Raw genomic sequence first — 18,794 nt, 5'->3', positions numbered from 1 at the left:
GTACATCCGCAGTATTGACCTGCGGGGCCTGGCTGGATTCGGATCGCGTGCCACCGGCCCATGCGTGTGTGGCCCCCTTTGCACCAGGTGGAGCTGAAGTGGGACGACGCCGGCTGTCTGTTCGAGTACTTCAAACCCAAGCAGCTGCCCGAGTTCGACAGCTACAAGACGAGCACCGTGTCGGCCGACCTGGCGAACCTGCTGAAGCGCATCGCAGCCCTGGCGCCGTCTCCACCCACGCCGCACGCGCTCAGCGTGGAGGAGGTGCTGGCCTACGTTGAGGGCGTCACGCAGCAGGTGCGAGGGAGCGTGCATGTACGTGTGTGTACATGCGTGCATATGCGAGTGTGTGCGTACGTGCGTGTGTGCGCATGCGAGGCAGCGCGTGCCCAACGGCGGAGCGGCGGGCGCAGTGGTTCGCGCACTGCGCTACGAACCTGGCAACCCGAGTTTGATTCCCGGTCATGACCAACATTGGTGATGAATATCTGAACTGCTCCTGGACTTCCACGAAGTAGGCTTTACCATTCATGACTACCTCATACTGTGTGTAAACATCAGCATTGGAGAGACAAAGGCAGGCAGACATGGTGGTGGCCATCCACCTCTTTGTGTGCCTTGCCGGCATTAATATGTGCTCGCTAACAACGCTTGCCCCAAAAGTCTGTTAAAATCTCTGCGGGGGGCTGTCTGTGTTTTCTCCCATGCTGCCGCTGTTGTCTCCAGCCCCCCACGCTGCCCCTGGATGCCTCCCCAAGCCCCACGGTGGTCCAGCAGGTATTTTACCTGCTCGCAGACTACCACTTCAAGAACAAGGAGCAAGTGAAAGCCATCAAGTTTTATCTCCTGGATATCCGTGTGTGCCCTGACCGGTATGCTGCTTCCTCTCCTGCACCCAAAGTCTATGCCCTCAGTTCGGCACTCATTGTGAAGGTGTCCGCACAGCCCGTCGTAGGAGATAATCATTATTTAGTACATTTGGTAATGGTCGCTATCTTTTGTACAATGCTCGGCTATCGCCAAGGAATACGCTGTGGCCACAGCCACAGTCTCTGGTTGTTTCACAGAAGTGCGTTATGTTGCTCAGTGTCATCCAGATTAAGTAACTTTCACATTGTTTTAAAACATTTGACATATTTGGACCTTGACGCTGGCACGTAACAGCCACCCCATTTCGAATGATGTCACGGGATCCACCGTGAAACAGACAAAGCAGAGTGTTTACGGTTCAAACAACCGCAGTCACAACCAATGGCGACCTACCGGAATCGAGCCGTGAATCTCTGCGACAAGCGGGGAACGCACGACCGCTGGGGCCGCTTCACCGCCCAAAGATAGCTCCTCTTCCGGCGGTGGTGGTGCAGTGCTGGTGCTTCGGCGGGTTGTTCTTCACCTGTTTTTCAGTACATCTTGGCTGCATGTGTGTGCATGCGGGGATCGGTAGTGTAGTGGTTAGCGTGCCGCGCAATGAACCCAGTGACCCGAGTTGGATTCCCGCTCACAGCCAACACAGTGATGATTATCTTTACTGGTCCTGGCTTCCCCTAAGTCGACTCAGCCTTAAATGAGCACCTGGTGCGGTGTGTAAACATCGCTACTAGGGAGACAAAGGCAGTCAGGCATGGTGCTGGCCACCCACCCCCTCGTGTGCCATGCCAGCCTTCATAGGTGCTCGCGAACCGCACTTGCCCTAAAGAGTTTCCTCAGGCTATATGGGAGATCTTTGTCTTTTGTGTGTGCACATTTGTGTCTGTGTGCAGGGGTTGTGTTTTCTCATCAATGTTAATACGTGTATACGTACATGTGTGTGCGTGTATGCACGCAATGGAGGTGCATAGTAAGTGTGAGATGGTGAGTGTACCTGTGTGGATCACGACAGGCTCGCATGTTGCAGTCCAATTCAAAAGCCGAAGTGATTTGCGGCTCAAATGAGCATTGAGGTAGTGCTTATCTCCCGTTTACAGTTCTGAGACTGGTGGAAAATCGACATTCCTATGGCCGGGGAAAGTTTATCCATAGGACAACCGCTTTTGGCTTCCCCACAAAGCGGTGGGATGATGTATTATGTATGTTGAACTTCTTTCTCACCGAATGTAGCCAACTGTGTTAATCGGAGGTACGGGAGAAGGACAACAAATTGAACACAAAAAGGAGTTCAAAAGAAATGAGTTTTTGTTCTTGACCGTCCTAGGATGGAAGCTGGATTATTTATGATAAAATTGAGCACAGTATAATAGTATTTTGTGTAAATGTAATGGCAGTACATCTTGCACGACAGAATGTCATCAAACACTACACTGCATTGCACTGTAGTACTGTATTAATGGCAGTGATGCTTGCACAAACTATGTCATGAAACACCTCACTTCATATCACTGTAGCACTGTATTTAACTGACCTTAAATAAGCCTTTTGCCCGTCCTAGGACGGAAGCTGTAATATTAAAGATGTACATTTACGTTTTCTTGTGATTGTACATTTTTTTAGGAATTGTTGCACGTAAATACATTTTTCTTAACTTAAAAAATGAAACCTCGTTTTACGATATTTTGCGTGAATCTCTTGGACTGTATTAATGGCAGTGATTATTGCACAAAAGTGTAATAAAACACCTCACTTCATGTCACTGTAGCACTGCATTTAACTCACCTTCAATTAGTTCAAAATCACTGTTCTGATACTTCAATTTGTTCTGCTTTCTCTCGCTGGGGTTGTAATCAATTTGAAATCGTTACAGTGTCTGGAAAATTACGGAGAAATGTATCTATTTGATAATAATTTCGAAGCAAAAATTTGATTTTGTTTCAAGTGCTGAAGAAATAAATAAAGACACCAAATGCACTTTGTTGCTGCGTACAATTATTTATTTGATTAACTTACAATAAAGAAACATCAAATTTAAAGAGAATTTGCGTACATTTTTTTTATTTCTGCTCGACCTGCAGGAGTGTAAAAATCCACCCGCTCATGATTATTAATGAGGGGGGGGGGGCTTTTTTGCAGTGACCTCACGTACGTATGTAGCGCTGTGCTGCTTATATTTATTTTTGGCTGTCACTTTCTGTAAATAAACGTCATATTTGATGGTGGGGGGGGGTTCGGCATGTGGAGTGACGTCACGCGCGTTACGGACATTTCTGGGCTATTATAGTAGTAATATGAAAGTGCATAGCTCAAGTGGCTTCCTGTGGCAAGCCCACTTGCCTCGCCGCTGAGCCACCCGGCCAGACTCTTAAACCTATGCAAAGGACACGTGACGTCCTCCGGCCTACACAGTGGAGGTCCACTCCGTGCACATGGGATGCGCGTGCGTGCACCACGCCTTGCTGCAGCAGTGCGGCGCAACACCTTGGCGCCCGGACGGCCGTGACACATGTGCCCACGTGTGTCCGCGTGCCAGGTTCGACTCGTGGGCCGGCATGGCGCTGGCGCGGGCGAGCCGCCTACAGGACAAGCTCAACTCGAACGAGCTGAAGAGCGATGGCCCTGTGTGGAAGCCGGCGCTGGCCACCCTCACCTGCTTCCAGCGCGCGCTAGAGCTTGACCCCACCAACCTGTCACTGTGGATCGAGTACGGCGCCGCCTGCTACGCTCTGCACTCGTACTCGTCACGGCAGTGCAAGCACGGTGGCCTGCAGGATGACGTGGCGCAGGAGGTGTGCTCGTGCAGACGCGTGGTTCTCATTGCTGGTGCCAGTGGATCCACTCTAGTTTTGGTTTTCATTGCTGGTGCCAGTGGATCCAGTGTAGTTCTGGTTCTCATTGCTGGTGCAAGTGGATCCACTCTAGTTCTGGTTTTCATTGCTGGTGCAAGTGGATCCACTCTAGTTCTGGTTCTCATTGCTGGTGCAAGTGGATCCACTCTAGTTCTGGTTCTCATTGCTGGTGCAAGTGGATCCACTTTAGTTCTGGTTCTCACTGCTGGTGCAAGTGGATCTACTCTAGTTCTGGTTCTCATTGCTTGTGCCAATGGATTTGCACTGTAATTCCGGGTCTCATCACAGACCTTGGTGCGTGTGTGTGCATGCATGCGTGAGTGGGGAGCGGTGGTGTAGCGGTTAGCGCGCTGCGCTATGAACCTGGCGACCCGTGATCGATTCCTGCTCACGGCCAACACAGGTGGCTTTTATCTGAACCGGTCCTGGGCCTCCCGTAGGTCGACTCAGCCTCAAATGAGAACCTGTTGCGGTGTGTAAACATCGCCACTGGGGTGACAAATGCGGTCGGGCATGGTGCTGGCCACCCACCCCCTCGTGTACCGTTCCTAACTTCATAGGTGCTCACTAACAGCACTTGCCGCTACAGTCTGCTAAGGCTATACGGGGGATTTTTGTTTATGCATGCATGTGTGCGTGTGTGTATGTGTGTATCTGTGCGTGCGTGCAGATGGCGGCGCGGCGTGAGAAGATGCTGGAGCGCGCGCGCGACAGCTTCGTGGCGGCCGGGCGCTGCAAGGCGGCCGGCGACTCGGAGGAGGAGGCGTGGCTCATCCACTACATGCACGGGAAGATCGCAGAGAAGCAGGGAGCGGAACCCAAGACGTACCTGCATCACTATGCACAGGTGAGTGAGCGGAGCCATTACAGCATTGCCGTCACGGCAAACACATGTCAACACATCCACCAGCGCACACAGTGCTTTCATACAAGCATTCTGCTCGAGATTTGAGGAATACCACAAAGTTACATACAGATACGTCAAATTGTTTAACTGTTGTTCGTGATGAGAAGAGAATTTTCTTTAATCTCTCCAAGTCAGCACTGAGGAAGCAAAATGAATGTGCATATGTTATGAAATTGTGAGTGTGATTGTTACTGTGTAGTGCCGGGCTTACGAAGCCACGGCGGATAATGTGTTGACGTTATGTGTAGCCCGCTTACTGGGCAAAGTACCACCAGCCCTAGCGGGGCTTGGGTGAGCCCTGGTCAGCGTGGAGGCACTGCGTACAGTGTGCGGTGCGGGCTCATGGTGAGGGAGCGAGAGGGAGTGTCAGCCAGCCAGGGTTACGTTGGGGCATGATACGCTGGTTGACCTGCCGACACGTGACCGGATGATATTGGAGCGGGGCCACCGGTGGACGGGGGCTGCTGGGCGGTCACGTGGTATAGAGGAGCTCTCGGGAGCCTTCGGGAAAGAGCTCGAGAGATCTAGAAGGTGGGTGGGGCGAGAGGCGGAGCCAGCCCCAGCCCGGGCCGATATAACGGGGGCCCCGTGAGGGGCTCGGGGTTCTTCGAGTTGCTGGTGATGAAGATCCACATCGGGTAAAAGAAGCCTCTAGCCACGTGGTCCGGGACCCAGCTTGTGGTCCGGGCCAGGATATCGAACCGTGTCTAGTTCTGCCATAGCGTGGCTAGATGAGCATTCAACACCCAAGTGTAGGTTGTGTTATGTTGTGTTGAATTATTGAATAAATAGTGTTGCTCCAAAGACAACGTCTGCGACTCAGTTGGACTCACTACAAAATGATATTTCCCCATGATTCGGTCGATGCTTCACGCCACTCGTGTGCATGCCTGCGTGCGTGTGCGTACCTGTGTGCGTGTGTCCGCAGGCAGCGCATCACCTGCACGAGGTGGCGGCACGCTACCCGAAGAAGATTCATTACCACAGTCAACCAGACCTGGCGATGGAGGCCTTGGAGGTGCACAACCGGGGGGCCCCTTCAGCGGTCCCCGTGTGCACGTTGAGACACGCACAGCCCTGTGCAGCACACCATTGCTTCCGCTGCGCGTCTTTGTAGTCGAGACGTACCTCTGGGTGTCTGCGTGCCGCGTGCAGGTTTATTTCCGTCTGCATGCATCCACCCTGAAGCTGCTGGAGAAGGGGGCGCCCGGCGGAAAGCCCGACGTGGATTTTGAGGAACTCTACCGGGTCATGTGGGCCACGGCCAATGGGCCGTTCGCTCGCGGAGAGGAGAAAAACGCGTACAAACTGGCGGAGAAGTGAGGAGTGGGGTCTTCCTAGAGCAGGGCTAGGGAGGTTAGGGGTGTCGTGGCGACAGGGTGAATGTTAATGTCCGAGCTGATTACTCAAAGTCACACTGATTGTTTACATGTGATGCTGAACCAGCACATGGGCAGTTCTTACGATTAAATGAATGCATAATGTCATTTGGTACCGTTTTTTAATTATTTCTATCTCAGGTTGAAAGCAATAATCCATTAGCTCTGACCATCTGTCTGTAACAGGTGACATGAGATTACTCACTCTCGTTATGATGATCCATTATAACAGAGACGTTAGTGGAAGGGTCTGTTGCTTTCAGGGAGTTAACCTGCCAAAACCTGGCGATAAAAACCAGCGCTAAAAGTATTCACTGCAGGCCAAGGTAATGACGTCATCATATGGGACATCGCGAGATGACAATGACACCTCAAAATGAAAAATATATAACAGGTGATCTGTTCACGGGTAACGACATCATCGGGGGAGGGGGCCACACAACTGACCAAGCCAATTCTACACAAGCGTTATTACGATGGCATCCAGACACCACATCATTCACCGCTTCATCAGAACAGCTGCTGGACACCCGGGACATGTTCCTGGTGCCTTTGTCATGTGGAAGGCAAATGTAGCTGTGTTGGCGATGTTCTGGAGCCTTGTCTGGAGCTATGAATGCTGCATTTCCAGGAAAACATAAATTACTGCGACGTTTTCTGCGCTATTCTAAATTTGCAAGTGTCTCTTTCAGTCAGCTATTTGTGCCCAAGTCGCAATGATATCATACATTGAAGGAGATAGATCATGTGTTGGAAGGAAAATTTACTAAACTTTTTTTTTGGTAAATAAAAAAGTGTTTTTAGTTTAGTTTTACTCCGATGCTCTTGATTCACGGTGGTGCACTCCGGCGCTGCGTTTTACCAGAGATTCACGAGCCCCTCTTTCCAGGGACACTCGCGGTGGTGCCACAGATGACGAAGCTCGCGATCTAAGTGCCGTGCCGAGCGCGAACGCCCCTCCTCATCACGCGCAGCCACCGAATCACAGCTCAGGTGTGCCACACCACGTACCACCACCACCACCATCAGAAGCAGCCTCAACTACCGCCACCCCACCTCCCCAGCCGTGCCCTTCCGCCCCGACTGACCACGATTACATCCGGCAAGGCCTACTCACCTCCTACGCCCAGCCTTACCAGGGTACTGGCCACTAAATTTTCAAAAATTAATGCTTCAAAATTCATAACTTTGCTATTTCCCCCTGCTACTGCTCCTGCTACTGCCCCAAATGGCTTGGATTTATGTTACAAAGATTGACCAAAAAATATATCTATATATTTTTAGGCAACGCTGAGCGCTGTGAGGGTGTCTGTGCGTGTCTGGTGTGGGCGTTTGTGTATGCGCGTGTGGGTGTGTGTGTGCGTGTCAGTGGGTGTGCGTGTGTGTGCGTGTCAGTGTGTGCGTTTGTGGGTGCATGGCGTACGTGGGTGTGTGTCCGTGGATGTGTGTCCGCGCGTGTGTCCGCACGTGTGCTTGCCGGCCTGATCCCACACGCTTGCTTTCTCCGCTGCTGCACTGGGTGCTGGTGGGTGAGTTGGTGTGCACTTGTGGAATTTAATTGTTTTGTGCACTGACAAATTAATTTCGTGTATATTTTTTTCTTTCTCTCCTTTTAACATGATTGATTTTTTTGCTTTGTAAACGACTAACATATATATAATGTTTTAATATTTGTACTTTTTTTTGCTTGACACATGATCCTGGTGAAAAATTCTCACCAGGCGATGTCTGTAATCTTGGTGTTAGTGTTATTTTTAAACAATCGTACATTCTTATTAATTTGATGGCACTCGGCACAGGCTGTTGCTTTACTGGAGCAATTATGCGGACGTGAATATTCTCAAATTGTGTTTTCTCTCGTCTCTTCCGTGATGTGTACGTGCCCAATCCTGCACACATATCAACGTGCGTAAACGCACACACACACACACGCGTCATATACACACACGCATGCACACACGTACACATGGATGCACACAGAACACAGTCAGGAAAGTCTGATTGTGCTGACCTCCGACTCGAGCTCTGCCAACGACGTCTTTGCTGGAGACTTACAAACCACTTCTGGCTCGGAGGGGGAGCAGCACGGGGCACCAGCGAAGCCGGGGGGAGAGGCAAAGAGGTGCAAGACGAAGAGCCAAGGCGACATTGTGGGCGACATGGTGGGCGACGCTACAGGCGACGTTCCGGGTGACACGGTGGGCAACACAGCGGGCAACACAGCGGGGGGCGACACAGTGGGGGGTGACACGGTGGGCGACACGGTGGGCGACACGGCTGCGGGCAAGGTGCAGGGTGGAGCCGCCGTGGGCGAGGTTAAGGGCTGCGCTGGTGGCTCGACCTTGACGGTCGAAGGGCAGACCATGCGGAGCGCGGAGAATCCCCTCTCCTTGGGATGTGTAGAAGCGGTGGGTACTGGCTGTCTGCTCGGTGCTCTCACTGGGATTTGTGGAGCGGCTTCGCTGCTGCACCGTCATCAAAAATCACGTTGCCTTTGGTATTGATAGACACGTTATAAGTTTCATGTTTGTCATTAGTTCCATCATCACCAGTCCTGTCATCAGACCCATTGTCTTCATCGATTTTATTGTACCGTCATTATAAGTGGCCTCATCATTATTAGTGCAAACTTCCATACACCCAGCAATCATTATCACTATGCTCATAATAATTAGTCCCATCATCCATAATAAAGGTTTTTTGGTTAGATCGCGTTATATATGAATGTGTCGCAACCCTCTACCACCCGACACGGCCAATCAGTAAAAAATGTCTGATAATATATGCATTGTCTTTTAAACTGATTGGTCCACACCAGACAGCTTTCTTTTGAGCTTAGTCTCAAATGGTGTGAGACCAGAGGATGCCAAAAACGTGTGTGCAGGCGTACGCCTTTTGGCGTCCTCTGGTCTAACATAGTTTGAGACTAGGCTCAAAAGAAAGCTGTCTCTGGTGTGGACCAATCAGTTTCAAAGACAATGCATATACTATCAGAATATGTTTTTTGTTTGCATTCTGACCACTAGTATTGTGGTTAATGTACACATGATTCCTTGTAAAAGGTTTCAGTTTGGTGTTTTAACATCTTAACACCTGTTTTGTTGCCAGAAAAAATGAGAAAACCTATACTCATCGTTAGGCCCTTCGTCATAACGTGTGATGTATGGACGTCATGGATGATGCAGAGAAGAGGCGCTCACTGCCACCTCTGTGATAGGGAATCGGTGTTCAGCATTGGCCCAGGTTAAGCACAGCTTCAGGCCGGCTCACTTGAGCCAGAATCAAGCCTGAGCTGAGTTGCCACTAGGACACAGGCCTAAGTTCATTATTCGGGGAATTAATATTGAGGAGTGGAGTAAGGAATACACCACTGCATCTGATAACATTATTTAACTCCCTGGTCTTCGACTTACAGCAGTTGTTGTACTGAGTAGAAACAGACGGTGTCGCTGTCTTCACTTGTGTTAGAGGAGTTTCAGATGTGGCTTTAATTTGATAACTAAAACCCTCACAGCAGCAGCTGCTGCTGGCTCATGCACGATTTGTGTCGATGTATGAGGGCAGTTAGAAAAAATGTTGTCAGACATAATTATCCGTTGTGAAATTGTGCAATCAGTCTTTGCTCCGGCAGAACGTTTGGTTGTATTGCAGAAGTGGCAGTGGCGTTGTTATCCCATTGCTTAGTCGATGTGTATTTTTGGATACGGGCAGCAAATGCCTCCAGGGCTTGGACCTCTCGCGACACGCGTTGCGAAAACAACGCTCTCTGTCCTTCCACCCTTGGGTAGGAATTGAAAGCGAAAGCAGTGGAATCCAAGGGCAATCTGAGAGACCCTTCTTACTCCACGGCCTCCAACGCTGTCACCGCGTCCAACGTCGGCGCCGCCTCGGCCACGTCCAACGCCGGTGGCGGAACCGCGCCACCCCTCGCCGCTTCCCCGGCAGGCGCCGACTCGGTGCCCCCGGCCCCGCCGCTGCCGGCGTGCCGCGCCACGTGCCGCCGCGCCCTGGTGGACATGTGCGTGCGTGCCCTGCGCCTCTGCCTCAACCGCTTCCCCCAGCACTACAAGAGCCTGTACCGCCTGGCGCACCTCTACGCTCACGGGCGTGAGCACAAGGTGAGCGGCACGGCCTTGGCACGCCGTCGCCGCTGCCCGTGAAAAGCGTCACCGTCGTGATAGCCGAGCGCCACCACGTCGCCGAGAATACTAAACCAAGTAAATTATTCATTATTTTAATTCTTATTATTCAATTGTTAATATGATGTGACGCGTTGCGCCACCTCGTCTCCCGCACCTCTCCCCCATGCAGAACCTGGCGTGGGCTCGGGATGTGCTGCTGGGAAGCGCGATGGCATGGCATAAGCTTCCACACATGCCAGCACAGGGCCTCCTGTTTGAGCGCAACAAAACCAACTTCTTCAACGTGAGTCTCGCCCCCAGCGAGAGGGCGCGTGTCCCATTGTGTTATTTGCACGGCTTAGTGTGCTCCTGTCTAGACACAAGTCATATTGTCTTCCCATCGTGATAGTCCCAAGTTCCATGGGACTGTAATGATGGGAGTCAATTTGCCTCCAACTGGCCTCACAAAATACTTGCCATCAGCGCTGGAAATGCGTCACATCTTACAGACCATTTCCTGCTTTTGAATACAGAAAATGTGAGCGCAGTCTGCTGTACATGCGTCAGATGTTTGGAGTGATGAGTCTCTGTGCAGTGATGTCAGTGTGCAGTGATGTTTCAATTAGCAGTTATGTGATAATAGGTTTTTTCCCCTTTGTTCTGGCAAATAAACAGGTGTTAAGACGTTAAAGCACCAAACTGAAACCTTTTACAAGGAATCAGGTCTGCATTAACCACAATGCTTGTTGTCAGACAGCAAACAAAAAACATACTCTGATAATATATTCATTGTCCTTGAAACTGATTGGTCCACACCCGAGACAGCTTTCTTTTGAGCCTCGTTTCAAACGGTGTTAGACCAGAGGACACCAAAAGGCGTTCAGCCCGAGCAGATATGTGTCAGAGCGCAGTGGTGTGTCAGTCCGTAGTAAACTTAAAACTAAACTATTTTATTTTACCCGATTAAGCTCACTGAGCTATTCACTCTGTTTCAGAGGGGACCTGGCCACACATGATAGCGCTTCGAAGTGGCTGATATCATCACATGTGGGAATTTAAAGCGGCAGCCAAATAATCTTAATGCGTGTGTAGTGACGCAGTTCGGAGACAGTAGTAGTGGGAGGCACCTTCTTTATTCTTACCCACAATGGGGACTATCCGCACCCTACGTGGGTGTACACCATATATATGTCACACACGCAACCGTCTATCATCAGCGGCACTATCTAACTAGAACAGTTGGCAGGCTGTCTAGCTAGCGGCATCCAGCGATGGTGAAGAAGGCGGCGACGATGGTGGCGAGACAACAGCATGGCGAGGGAATCCACTTCTAGCAACAGCCCTGAGCTCTCGCTCACGACTCCCTCTTATGCTCCCGGCATGGCCTTGCTTCGCCCTGGACTCCGACCCCCACGACAGCCCAGAATCCCGCTCCTCGCTCCCTTATATCCTCCCAGCATGGCCGTGGCTCCACCCTGGACATGGCCCTTTTCTCGAACTCTCTAGCTAGTTCTGGGAACTCCCAGCTGGATCCCCTCTCTGACCCTTGGCCTAGATATTCTCCCTTTTGGTCGCTCCCGTGTATCTGCCTTTCTTTCTGCCCATACTGTTCTCAAACCCGCAATTACCACTTCTGGCCACGAGTCAGCGCACTCTCTCTACACATGTTTCTAAATGTGGAGGGAAAAAACCAGTGGACCTGGAGAAAAATCCACGCACGCATCATGGGGAGAGAACACGCAAACTCCAAATATACAGGTGTCGGAGTCAGAATCGAACCCGCGCCCTCCTTTGTACCTGGCAAGGAAGATAACATCTTGGCGCTGGTGTGCATGCCCTGGAGTGCAGGGCGTGTGGCGGATCCCCGTCGATGAGATTGATCGCCCCGGCAGCTTCGGCGCTCACATGAATCGCTCCATCGTACTGCTGCTGGACGTTCTGCAGCGGCTCAAGGACCACGACACGCTGCTGCGAGTGTCGTCCGCTCTCCACCGCACGCCTGACCAGGGGAAGTGAGACACTCACTCCCCACGTCGCTCCCACCACCATCTGCACGGTGCTGACACCACCACTCCACGTGCGCCAAGCACGAGACTCGATCAGCTCCATGTAGATTGTAGAGGCGCTCGCTGATGGGGGATCCTTGGACAAGGCCTGTCACGTGGTGAATGGGACCGGAGAGAGTATGCATGAACCCCACTCTCTCACCGTTGTGGCGGAGCTGTTAAATCATCTCTGGCCATTGTGAGAGTTACTTTTGGTAGCAGCCACCCCCCCAACCACGCAGTAACGTCTCTCATAGGACCCCATTCCAAAGCCCACCGGCACGCTGTGTTTGGAGGCAAGTCAAGTGTTAACGTGACCTCCTGCTCAAATGAACACACATTGCATTGCACCACTTCCTGGCTGTGAGTCATTGTCCGTTAAGGCGTTAACAAACGCCCCACACAGTACTTCTTGTGAATGTGTTAGACACTGTCTGAAGCTTCTCACAGTCGGTTAACCTGCTGCTGCTGTCTGTGCCGCCGTGCCGCCGTGCTGCAGGAAGTATCTGCGTGATGTGGATCGCCTGCAGTTGGCAAAGCAGGCCTTCTCCTCCGCCGCACAAGTCTTGGATGAAAACTTGCAGAACATTGTTAAAACGGTACTCGCTGTCGATCGTCGTTCACACACGACACTTCACCTTTTGTCACACTTGCCCGAGCGATTACGGAGAAGAAGTAGTGTTTCATGTCATCTGTGACATAACATTCAGAATTGTGTTTTTGTTGACTCAGAGTTGCCAGTTAACAACATTAAGCTGTTCTGAACTCGCAGTCGCTGTGTATGTCAGGGCAGTAAATAACTCTGGGTCCAGTGTTGTGTGCCCCGGTGACCAGGCTCAGCAGTAGTGGATTCACCACTTAATGCAAAGGTTGGCGGTTCAATTCTGCAGGCCACCCTGGTTAATACCACTAGTTAATACCATGGGTGTATTAACCAAACATTTTGCGTAGTCTGCTTTGCGGTGGACGTTAAGAGATCCCGTGCGCCGGCGTCGTCCACATTTTTGTAAGATGACTCGTATATCAAACGTTGCTCCCTCACCCGAAAACTTGAAGGACCCTCTTGGGGAAAAAAAACATTCTTGAGGCTCTCCAGGGTAAATAAGCATAGTCGTGGCAATGGTAGCTTGCCTATGCCGTTCCACATTTGTGACTGCACAACACCACTACCGTCGGGTGCTGTGTGGCAAGCCTTATCCACTTGCTGACATGCAAGTGGATAAGGAACCCTCCACCACCCGACACGGCCAACCAGGTTAGATAGCCACGTGGTCACGCGTTTTAACGACGCGCCAATTGTTGTTGTTCAGCTCACTCACCGGTGAGACGACGATCAACCCCTCACATCCAAATGTAGCAATTGGATAATGCAGGGTTCCAAATGACACAGATTAGGTCAGATCATTACCCAAAAATAAATTGTGAATCATAACAACATCGGCTGTGAATACCCACAGGTTAAACACACCACTTTGTGACTGCTGTGGATTTGTCAGTGCCGTAGCCAAATCCTCAAGTATGCGTCACCCTATGCCGGTGGTACAAGCGAATTGACATTGGAGAAGAGGACAAAAACATTAAACAATACCAATACAACCGTGCTTGTTATGCGGTTTCCACTCCACGAGATGGCTGGCAGACATCTCGACGTTTAACACCCAATCAAAGTCGATGGCGGTGAGATGTATGCAAGGCCCTCGTGGAGGCTGCATGGCCTTGGCCGTAGCGCTCGTGGCCACCGTGAGGGCAGCGGCGAGCGCCACCCCGTGCCATCTCCGCGAATCTGCCGCCTTGCTGTAGGTGGTTTGTGAAAGGCTGCGATGTGTCCGTGGGTAACGACGGTCTCCATGTGGGGTCTTGCCACGGGTCCGTACATGCGTGTGCGTGCGTGTGTCTGGGGAGCGGTGGTATAGCAGTTAATGCGCTGCACTACGAACCCGGGTTAAATTCCCGCTCACGGCCAACACCAGTGACGATTATTTAAACCGGTCCTGGCCCTTCCCTAGGTCGACTGAGCCTCAAATGAGTACCTGGTGCAGTGTGTAGTAAACATCGCCACTTGGGGGACAAAGGCGGCTGGGTGTGGTGCTGGCCACCCACCCCCTCGTGTGCCATGCCGGCCTTCATAGATGTTCGCGAACAACACTTTCCCCAATAGTCTGATAAGGCTATTCAGGGAATCTTTGTCATTGGGTATATGTGTGCTCGTGTGGATCCCAGGAGGAGGAAGTGGAGCAGCGTAAAGGCTCCTGCAGCAGGCCGGAGGCTCGACATGCAGGCGTGGGGAGCAGCGTCGAGCAAGGCAGAGCCAAGCCGGCGTTTAACCCCTTCACAGAGAGGTGAGGAACGCCTGCTTGGATAGGGCGCCCTTTACACCGGGACATCTGAGGGTACTTTACACGTGTTGAGTGACTTACATTAGCGGTCCCTGAGGGCACAAGGGTATTAATCTGCCAGGAGGAGAGGCGATCCTCGTGTGTTTGTTTTTGGACCATGAATGGTGTCAGGTGATGTTTAACGTCCACTGTGAAACAGATGGTACGTAGTATTTTTTGCGGTTAATACACCCACAGTATGAACCAGGGCGGCCGTCGGGTTCAAAATGCACATGTCTGCAACGCGAGTTGGACAGTTCAGTGCCTAGGCACTGTTGTTGGAACCGGAGATGAGTTTCACCAGGGCATAGGAGATGAGAGGAGTTAGGATGCGTCACTGTTGTGTGTGATGCACTTCAGTGGAGGTCTCTGGTGAGAGTGGGAGCTTAGCAGGACAGGAAGAGGAGCCAGTGGAGAGGTGCGGTCAGAGCCGGCGCTCTGCAGGGCTATGGCAATACCAGCATGGCATCCCTGGCTTGCAGAGAGATTTGCTGGGTGGAGATAGGGAAAGCCAGGGGAAGCCACGGTCAGAGAGATATAAGCAAGGGTTAGTTGATCGCCAACTCAACTAAGGACAGACCCAGCGGAGTGAGCATTGTGCAAGCGAGACAGTGACATTTGGATGTGTTGGAACGTTGTGAAGTTCAGTGATGTATTCGATTGGATATTGTTACGAGCGCTGTCATTTTACTTTCCTTGGCAGCTCCACAAAGCTGGGGCGCATGGAGCGTGTACGTTCCTTGCTGCTGGAGGCATTCCGTCTGTGGCAGCAGGGTCAGAGGTCACAGGCAGACGACCTGGGCCGTGTGGAGCAGGTCATCGTGCGCGCGTACACGCTCATCAAGCCGGTGAGATCTGTCGCACGGCATGACCGCAGCGCCCTTGTTCTCGGTGCGCATCTGCTGTCCATTTGCGTCACTCTCCTACTGTAGCAGCTCGCCAACAAAAAACTCCAAAAGCGTTGGCAGTGAAGAGTAGGGAGGGAATGATTGGTGTTGGCATTGCCATCCAGCCAATAAGGCACGCAGCGAGTCTTGACATTGGTGCTGCTGTGGTGGATTTTTATTTTCAAAATAATGTAAAATGAAACAAAGCTAAGCTAGAACCTTACATTGTCTCAGTTGTTAAAAGGTAAAAATACACCCCTGCATTGGCTTGCTCACACCACTGCTGGTGGAAGGGCCTGCCGGAGACGATATTTGGTCTGCTCTTCCACATAGACCACGCATCTTGGAAGAAGTTTGGAGTGTGTGTGCTTTATCCGGCCGCACGCGACCTGCTGATCGACTCACTGTGGTGGTTGCACCCAGTTACACCGCTGGGAGGACTCAGGCGAGGGATTTATGAAACTCGCCCCGTTGTTTTTACTGCCGCGTCGCAAGAGGGGAATTGAACCGGTGACTTCTGGATTGCACGTTCAGTGTGCTCACCACTATGCCACTGTGGCAGCGCCCTCATTCACGCATTTTCTTTAGGTGCCAGTCCATCAAAAGATAATTTAGTTGCTCATTCAAATTGAGTTATTGAGCTAAGAACCAGCTGTGGTGTGGTTCTCTTAGTGCTCAGTTTAGTATTATTATGGGGTATGGTATAAATTACTTTGTTTATTATAGTAAAAATTAGAGTGATGTATGTGGTACGTGTGTGACTTTGTATTACAAAGCAATGTATTAATATTGTCCTCCAATATTCAAAGTCAAGTGGTTTTCCATCCAGGTAAGTGTGGGTTGCTGCTCAACTCCTTTTCACAGCTCTGAGCAGTTGGTGTAGATGGCACATTCCTATGGCGGGAGCAAATCAAAGCGTCAACAACTGGTCTTGACTTGAGGTTGGACTCATTGTCACAGCGCTGGGGAGATGATGATGATGGTGAAAGCTGAGTTGACCCATAACTGGAACGTTTGAGGGCAACAGCTGTTTGCCAGCACCAAGAGGAGGATGAGTGGCACAATAGTGCGCAGCAAGTTGGCACCGTGGGGAGCATGGCTGGTGCATCTACCAGTGACCACCTGCCAGTGGTCCTTGGCCAATGCAGAGGACTTGAAAACATTAGCCGTGCGGATGTCAGCACCGCTTAGCAGTGAACGGTAGCTATTGTCGTTGTTAGTCACGTTTTATTTGTACGTTTCTATTGTGCAGCCAGAGGAAGGAGGGGCGTCTTTGGAGCACGCTATTCGATTGTGTCACCAGCAGCTGTCTGCAACGATGCAGAAGCAGGTGAACGTTTGCACTAATTTTACACGCAAAACGCTTTAAAACTCCAGTTCTATCAGTTGGCTTCTCATCATGGACATGTGTTGCCAATCTACACATGCTGAGGTTTAATAGGCAAATCAACATCGCTACACAACCTTAGATTTTTGCCATTGGTTAAAATGGCAGACATGGCCGTCGAGTGTGGTGACGCACAGAAGCTCTCTCGTGAACTATTCGCTCCATCTCCTTGCCATCGACACATTCCGTTCTTTAGTTGCCGCTCCAACATACGTACACACTCACACTCCGTCGTCATTCTTGACTACATCGGTCATCGCCCTCTCCAGCCGAGATGTGTCCTGCCCAAGCCCAATTCGTTTTCTTAACAGTTAGATTGATCTCATTGAGCTACGTACCCTCTATAATCCGTGCGTTCTGTGTGTAACAACGCGAAGGAATGAAACGTGACTCGCACACAAACGACGCGTGTACCGTGAACATCGCCAAACGATTTCAGACTAATAACCGGGGTTCGTTTATGCACCCAACGGGGTGTGGAAGAATAACACTGTTTTATTTTTCGTGATGCAGATGCCAGCGGAAGGTCCCTTGACACCAAAGTTTACAAAGGACTGCAGGGAAATGTTTGTCCCTGCCCAGCAGCAGAGCCAGCATGTGTACGTGCCCACGGCGCCCAGCCTCGTGCACGCACCCACCCGGCAGCCCCAGGGCCCGCGGCTGTGGCTACAGGATCACAATGCCAAGCCCGGTGAGCCCTCGCCACCACTGCCGCTCACGCCCCACGACGCGACTGTCGGCCGTCTCGTGGTTAAACTTGGCCCTCGAGTGCAGCAAGTTGATGGCCGCAGCCCGGTCACCATCGAGTGTAAAACAACAACCAAACCCAAGATATTAAATTGTTTTTGTATTTAACCTAACTAAACTCCAACTCTGAGACTGTATTGTTTCATAGGCACTTGTTTACATCATTTATGGAAATGTGTGAGTAGTACTGTATATTCCCTTATAAAGACCCATTCGATATTTGCATTTAAACACGTTGTGAAGTTCAGTGTCTGCCTCCCAGCATATCTCACTGCATTCCCTTACCTCTCACTGAGGATTTTCTGTCTCTCCCTGCAGGAGACGGCGTTCGCGCCAGGCCCAGAGGCACCCAGACCTCTGTGTCCAGGCTCGTCATACCCCTCAAAAATCCGCCTATCCCTTCATCAATGTCCCACTCGATGACCAAAACCATGGCACAGACGTCGCACTCCATGCACGCTTCCACGGTGCCGAAGTTTACGTCGGCTCCAATAGTTCACTCGCATTCAGCGGGAACCTCTTCCGCCGCGCTGGCCATGAGGACGCAGGCACAATCGCAGTCGGCACGGTCGTCGTTAGTGATGTCAGCACTACCCCACACGTCTTCATCCCTTGCCGCTAAACCGAGGGCTCCGTATCCATTGTCGCGGCCATCCGCGGCAGCGCCCTCCACGTCAAAATTTCCCCTCAAATCGACACAGATATCGTCCATGCCGTCAATCTTGCCATCAGGAGCCTACTACGTGGCATCGAAAATGCCGGCAGTGCCGCCCGCGACATTGCCCAGCGCGCCAATGCCGTCGTCGCATTCGACCTCGGCTTCATTCCGTGCCACGTCTGCGAGGTCTGGGCCAGCCGCCTCGTCATCGGCTTCGGCTACGGCAGCAGCTCGCGCGGTGGGGACGACGTCCTCTTCATCTCTGCTGGCAAATGTCCCAGCAACAGTGGTGGCCTCGCTCTCCAAAATGTCAGCGCCCTCCATGTCGGCCGCCAAACTGGCCCTTTCGTCACGAGCACCGGGGTCTCAGCTGAACCCCTTCGCGGTGCCACCACTCGCCACCGCCGTCACATCACACACGCTCACCGCCGGGGTGACGGAGGAGACGAAGCAGCGGTTAAAGGTGAGCCCCCCCTGCCCCGCCGCACGCGTGCACGCAACTCGTGTGGCCCTGCACGTGACCCGCTCGCTGACGTACTGATACTTTAAAAACGAATTTTTAAATGTTTTTA

At 51.6% G+C, this 18,794-nt stretch overlaps 1 protein-coding gene across 4 annotated transcripts in view; it reads left to right on the top strand.

Annotated features, from left to right (window-relative positions):
* The window catches only part of LOC144721188 (calcineurin-binding protein cabin-1-like), a 66,595-nt gene that overhangs the window by 45,185 nt on the left and 2,616 nt on the right, over positions 1–18,794 (top strand). For 2 of the 4 annotated variants that reach the window (XM_078598586.1, XM_078598587.1), the window contains exons 21-37: positions 88–297; positions 727–872; positions 3,401–3,656; positions 4,387–4,563; positions 5,552–5,641; positions 5,779–5,942; positions 6,892–7,142; positions 7,983–8,410; positions 9,791–10,120; positions 10,314–10,427; positions 11,972–12,135; positions 12,668–12,767; positions 14,389–14,507; positions 15,247–15,391; positions 16,683–16,760; positions 17,331–17,508; positions 17,883–18,685. In XM_078598586.1, the coding sequence (XP_078454712.1) occupies positions 88–297; positions 727–872; positions 3,401–3,656; positions 4,387–4,563; positions 5,552–5,641; positions 5,779–5,942; positions 6,892–7,142; positions 7,983–8,410; positions 9,791–10,120; positions 10,314–10,427; positions 11,972–12,135; positions 12,668–12,767; positions 14,389–14,507; positions 15,247–15,391; positions 16,683–16,760; positions 17,331–17,508; positions 17,883–18,685 (3,753 nt within the window). The remainder of the gene's footprint in view (positions 1–87; positions 298–726; positions 873–3,400; positions 3,657–4,386; positions 4,564–5,551; positions 5,642–5,778; positions 5,943–6,891; positions 7,143–7,982; positions 8,411–9,790; positions 10,121–10,313; positions 10,428–11,971; positions 12,136–12,667; positions 12,768–14,388; positions 14,508–15,246; positions 15,392–16,682; positions 16,761–17,330; positions 17,509–17,882; positions 18,686–18,794) is intronic. The other 2 variants (XM_078598588.1, XM_078598589.1) reach the window with 2 other exon arrangements.

The sequence above is a fragment of the Lampetra planeri genome, chromosome 11 (genome assembly GCF_965212315.1).
Source record: "Lampetra planeri chromosome 11, kcLamPlan1.2.h2, whole genome shotgun sequence".
In the NCBI taxonomy this organism is placed as follows: Eukaryota; Metazoa; Chordata; class Hyperoartia; order Petromyzontiformes; family Petromyzontidae; genus Lampetra; species Lampetra planeri.
Note: the sequence above shows the minus strand (reverse complement) of the source record. Positions and strands in the feature narration are given on the sequence as shown.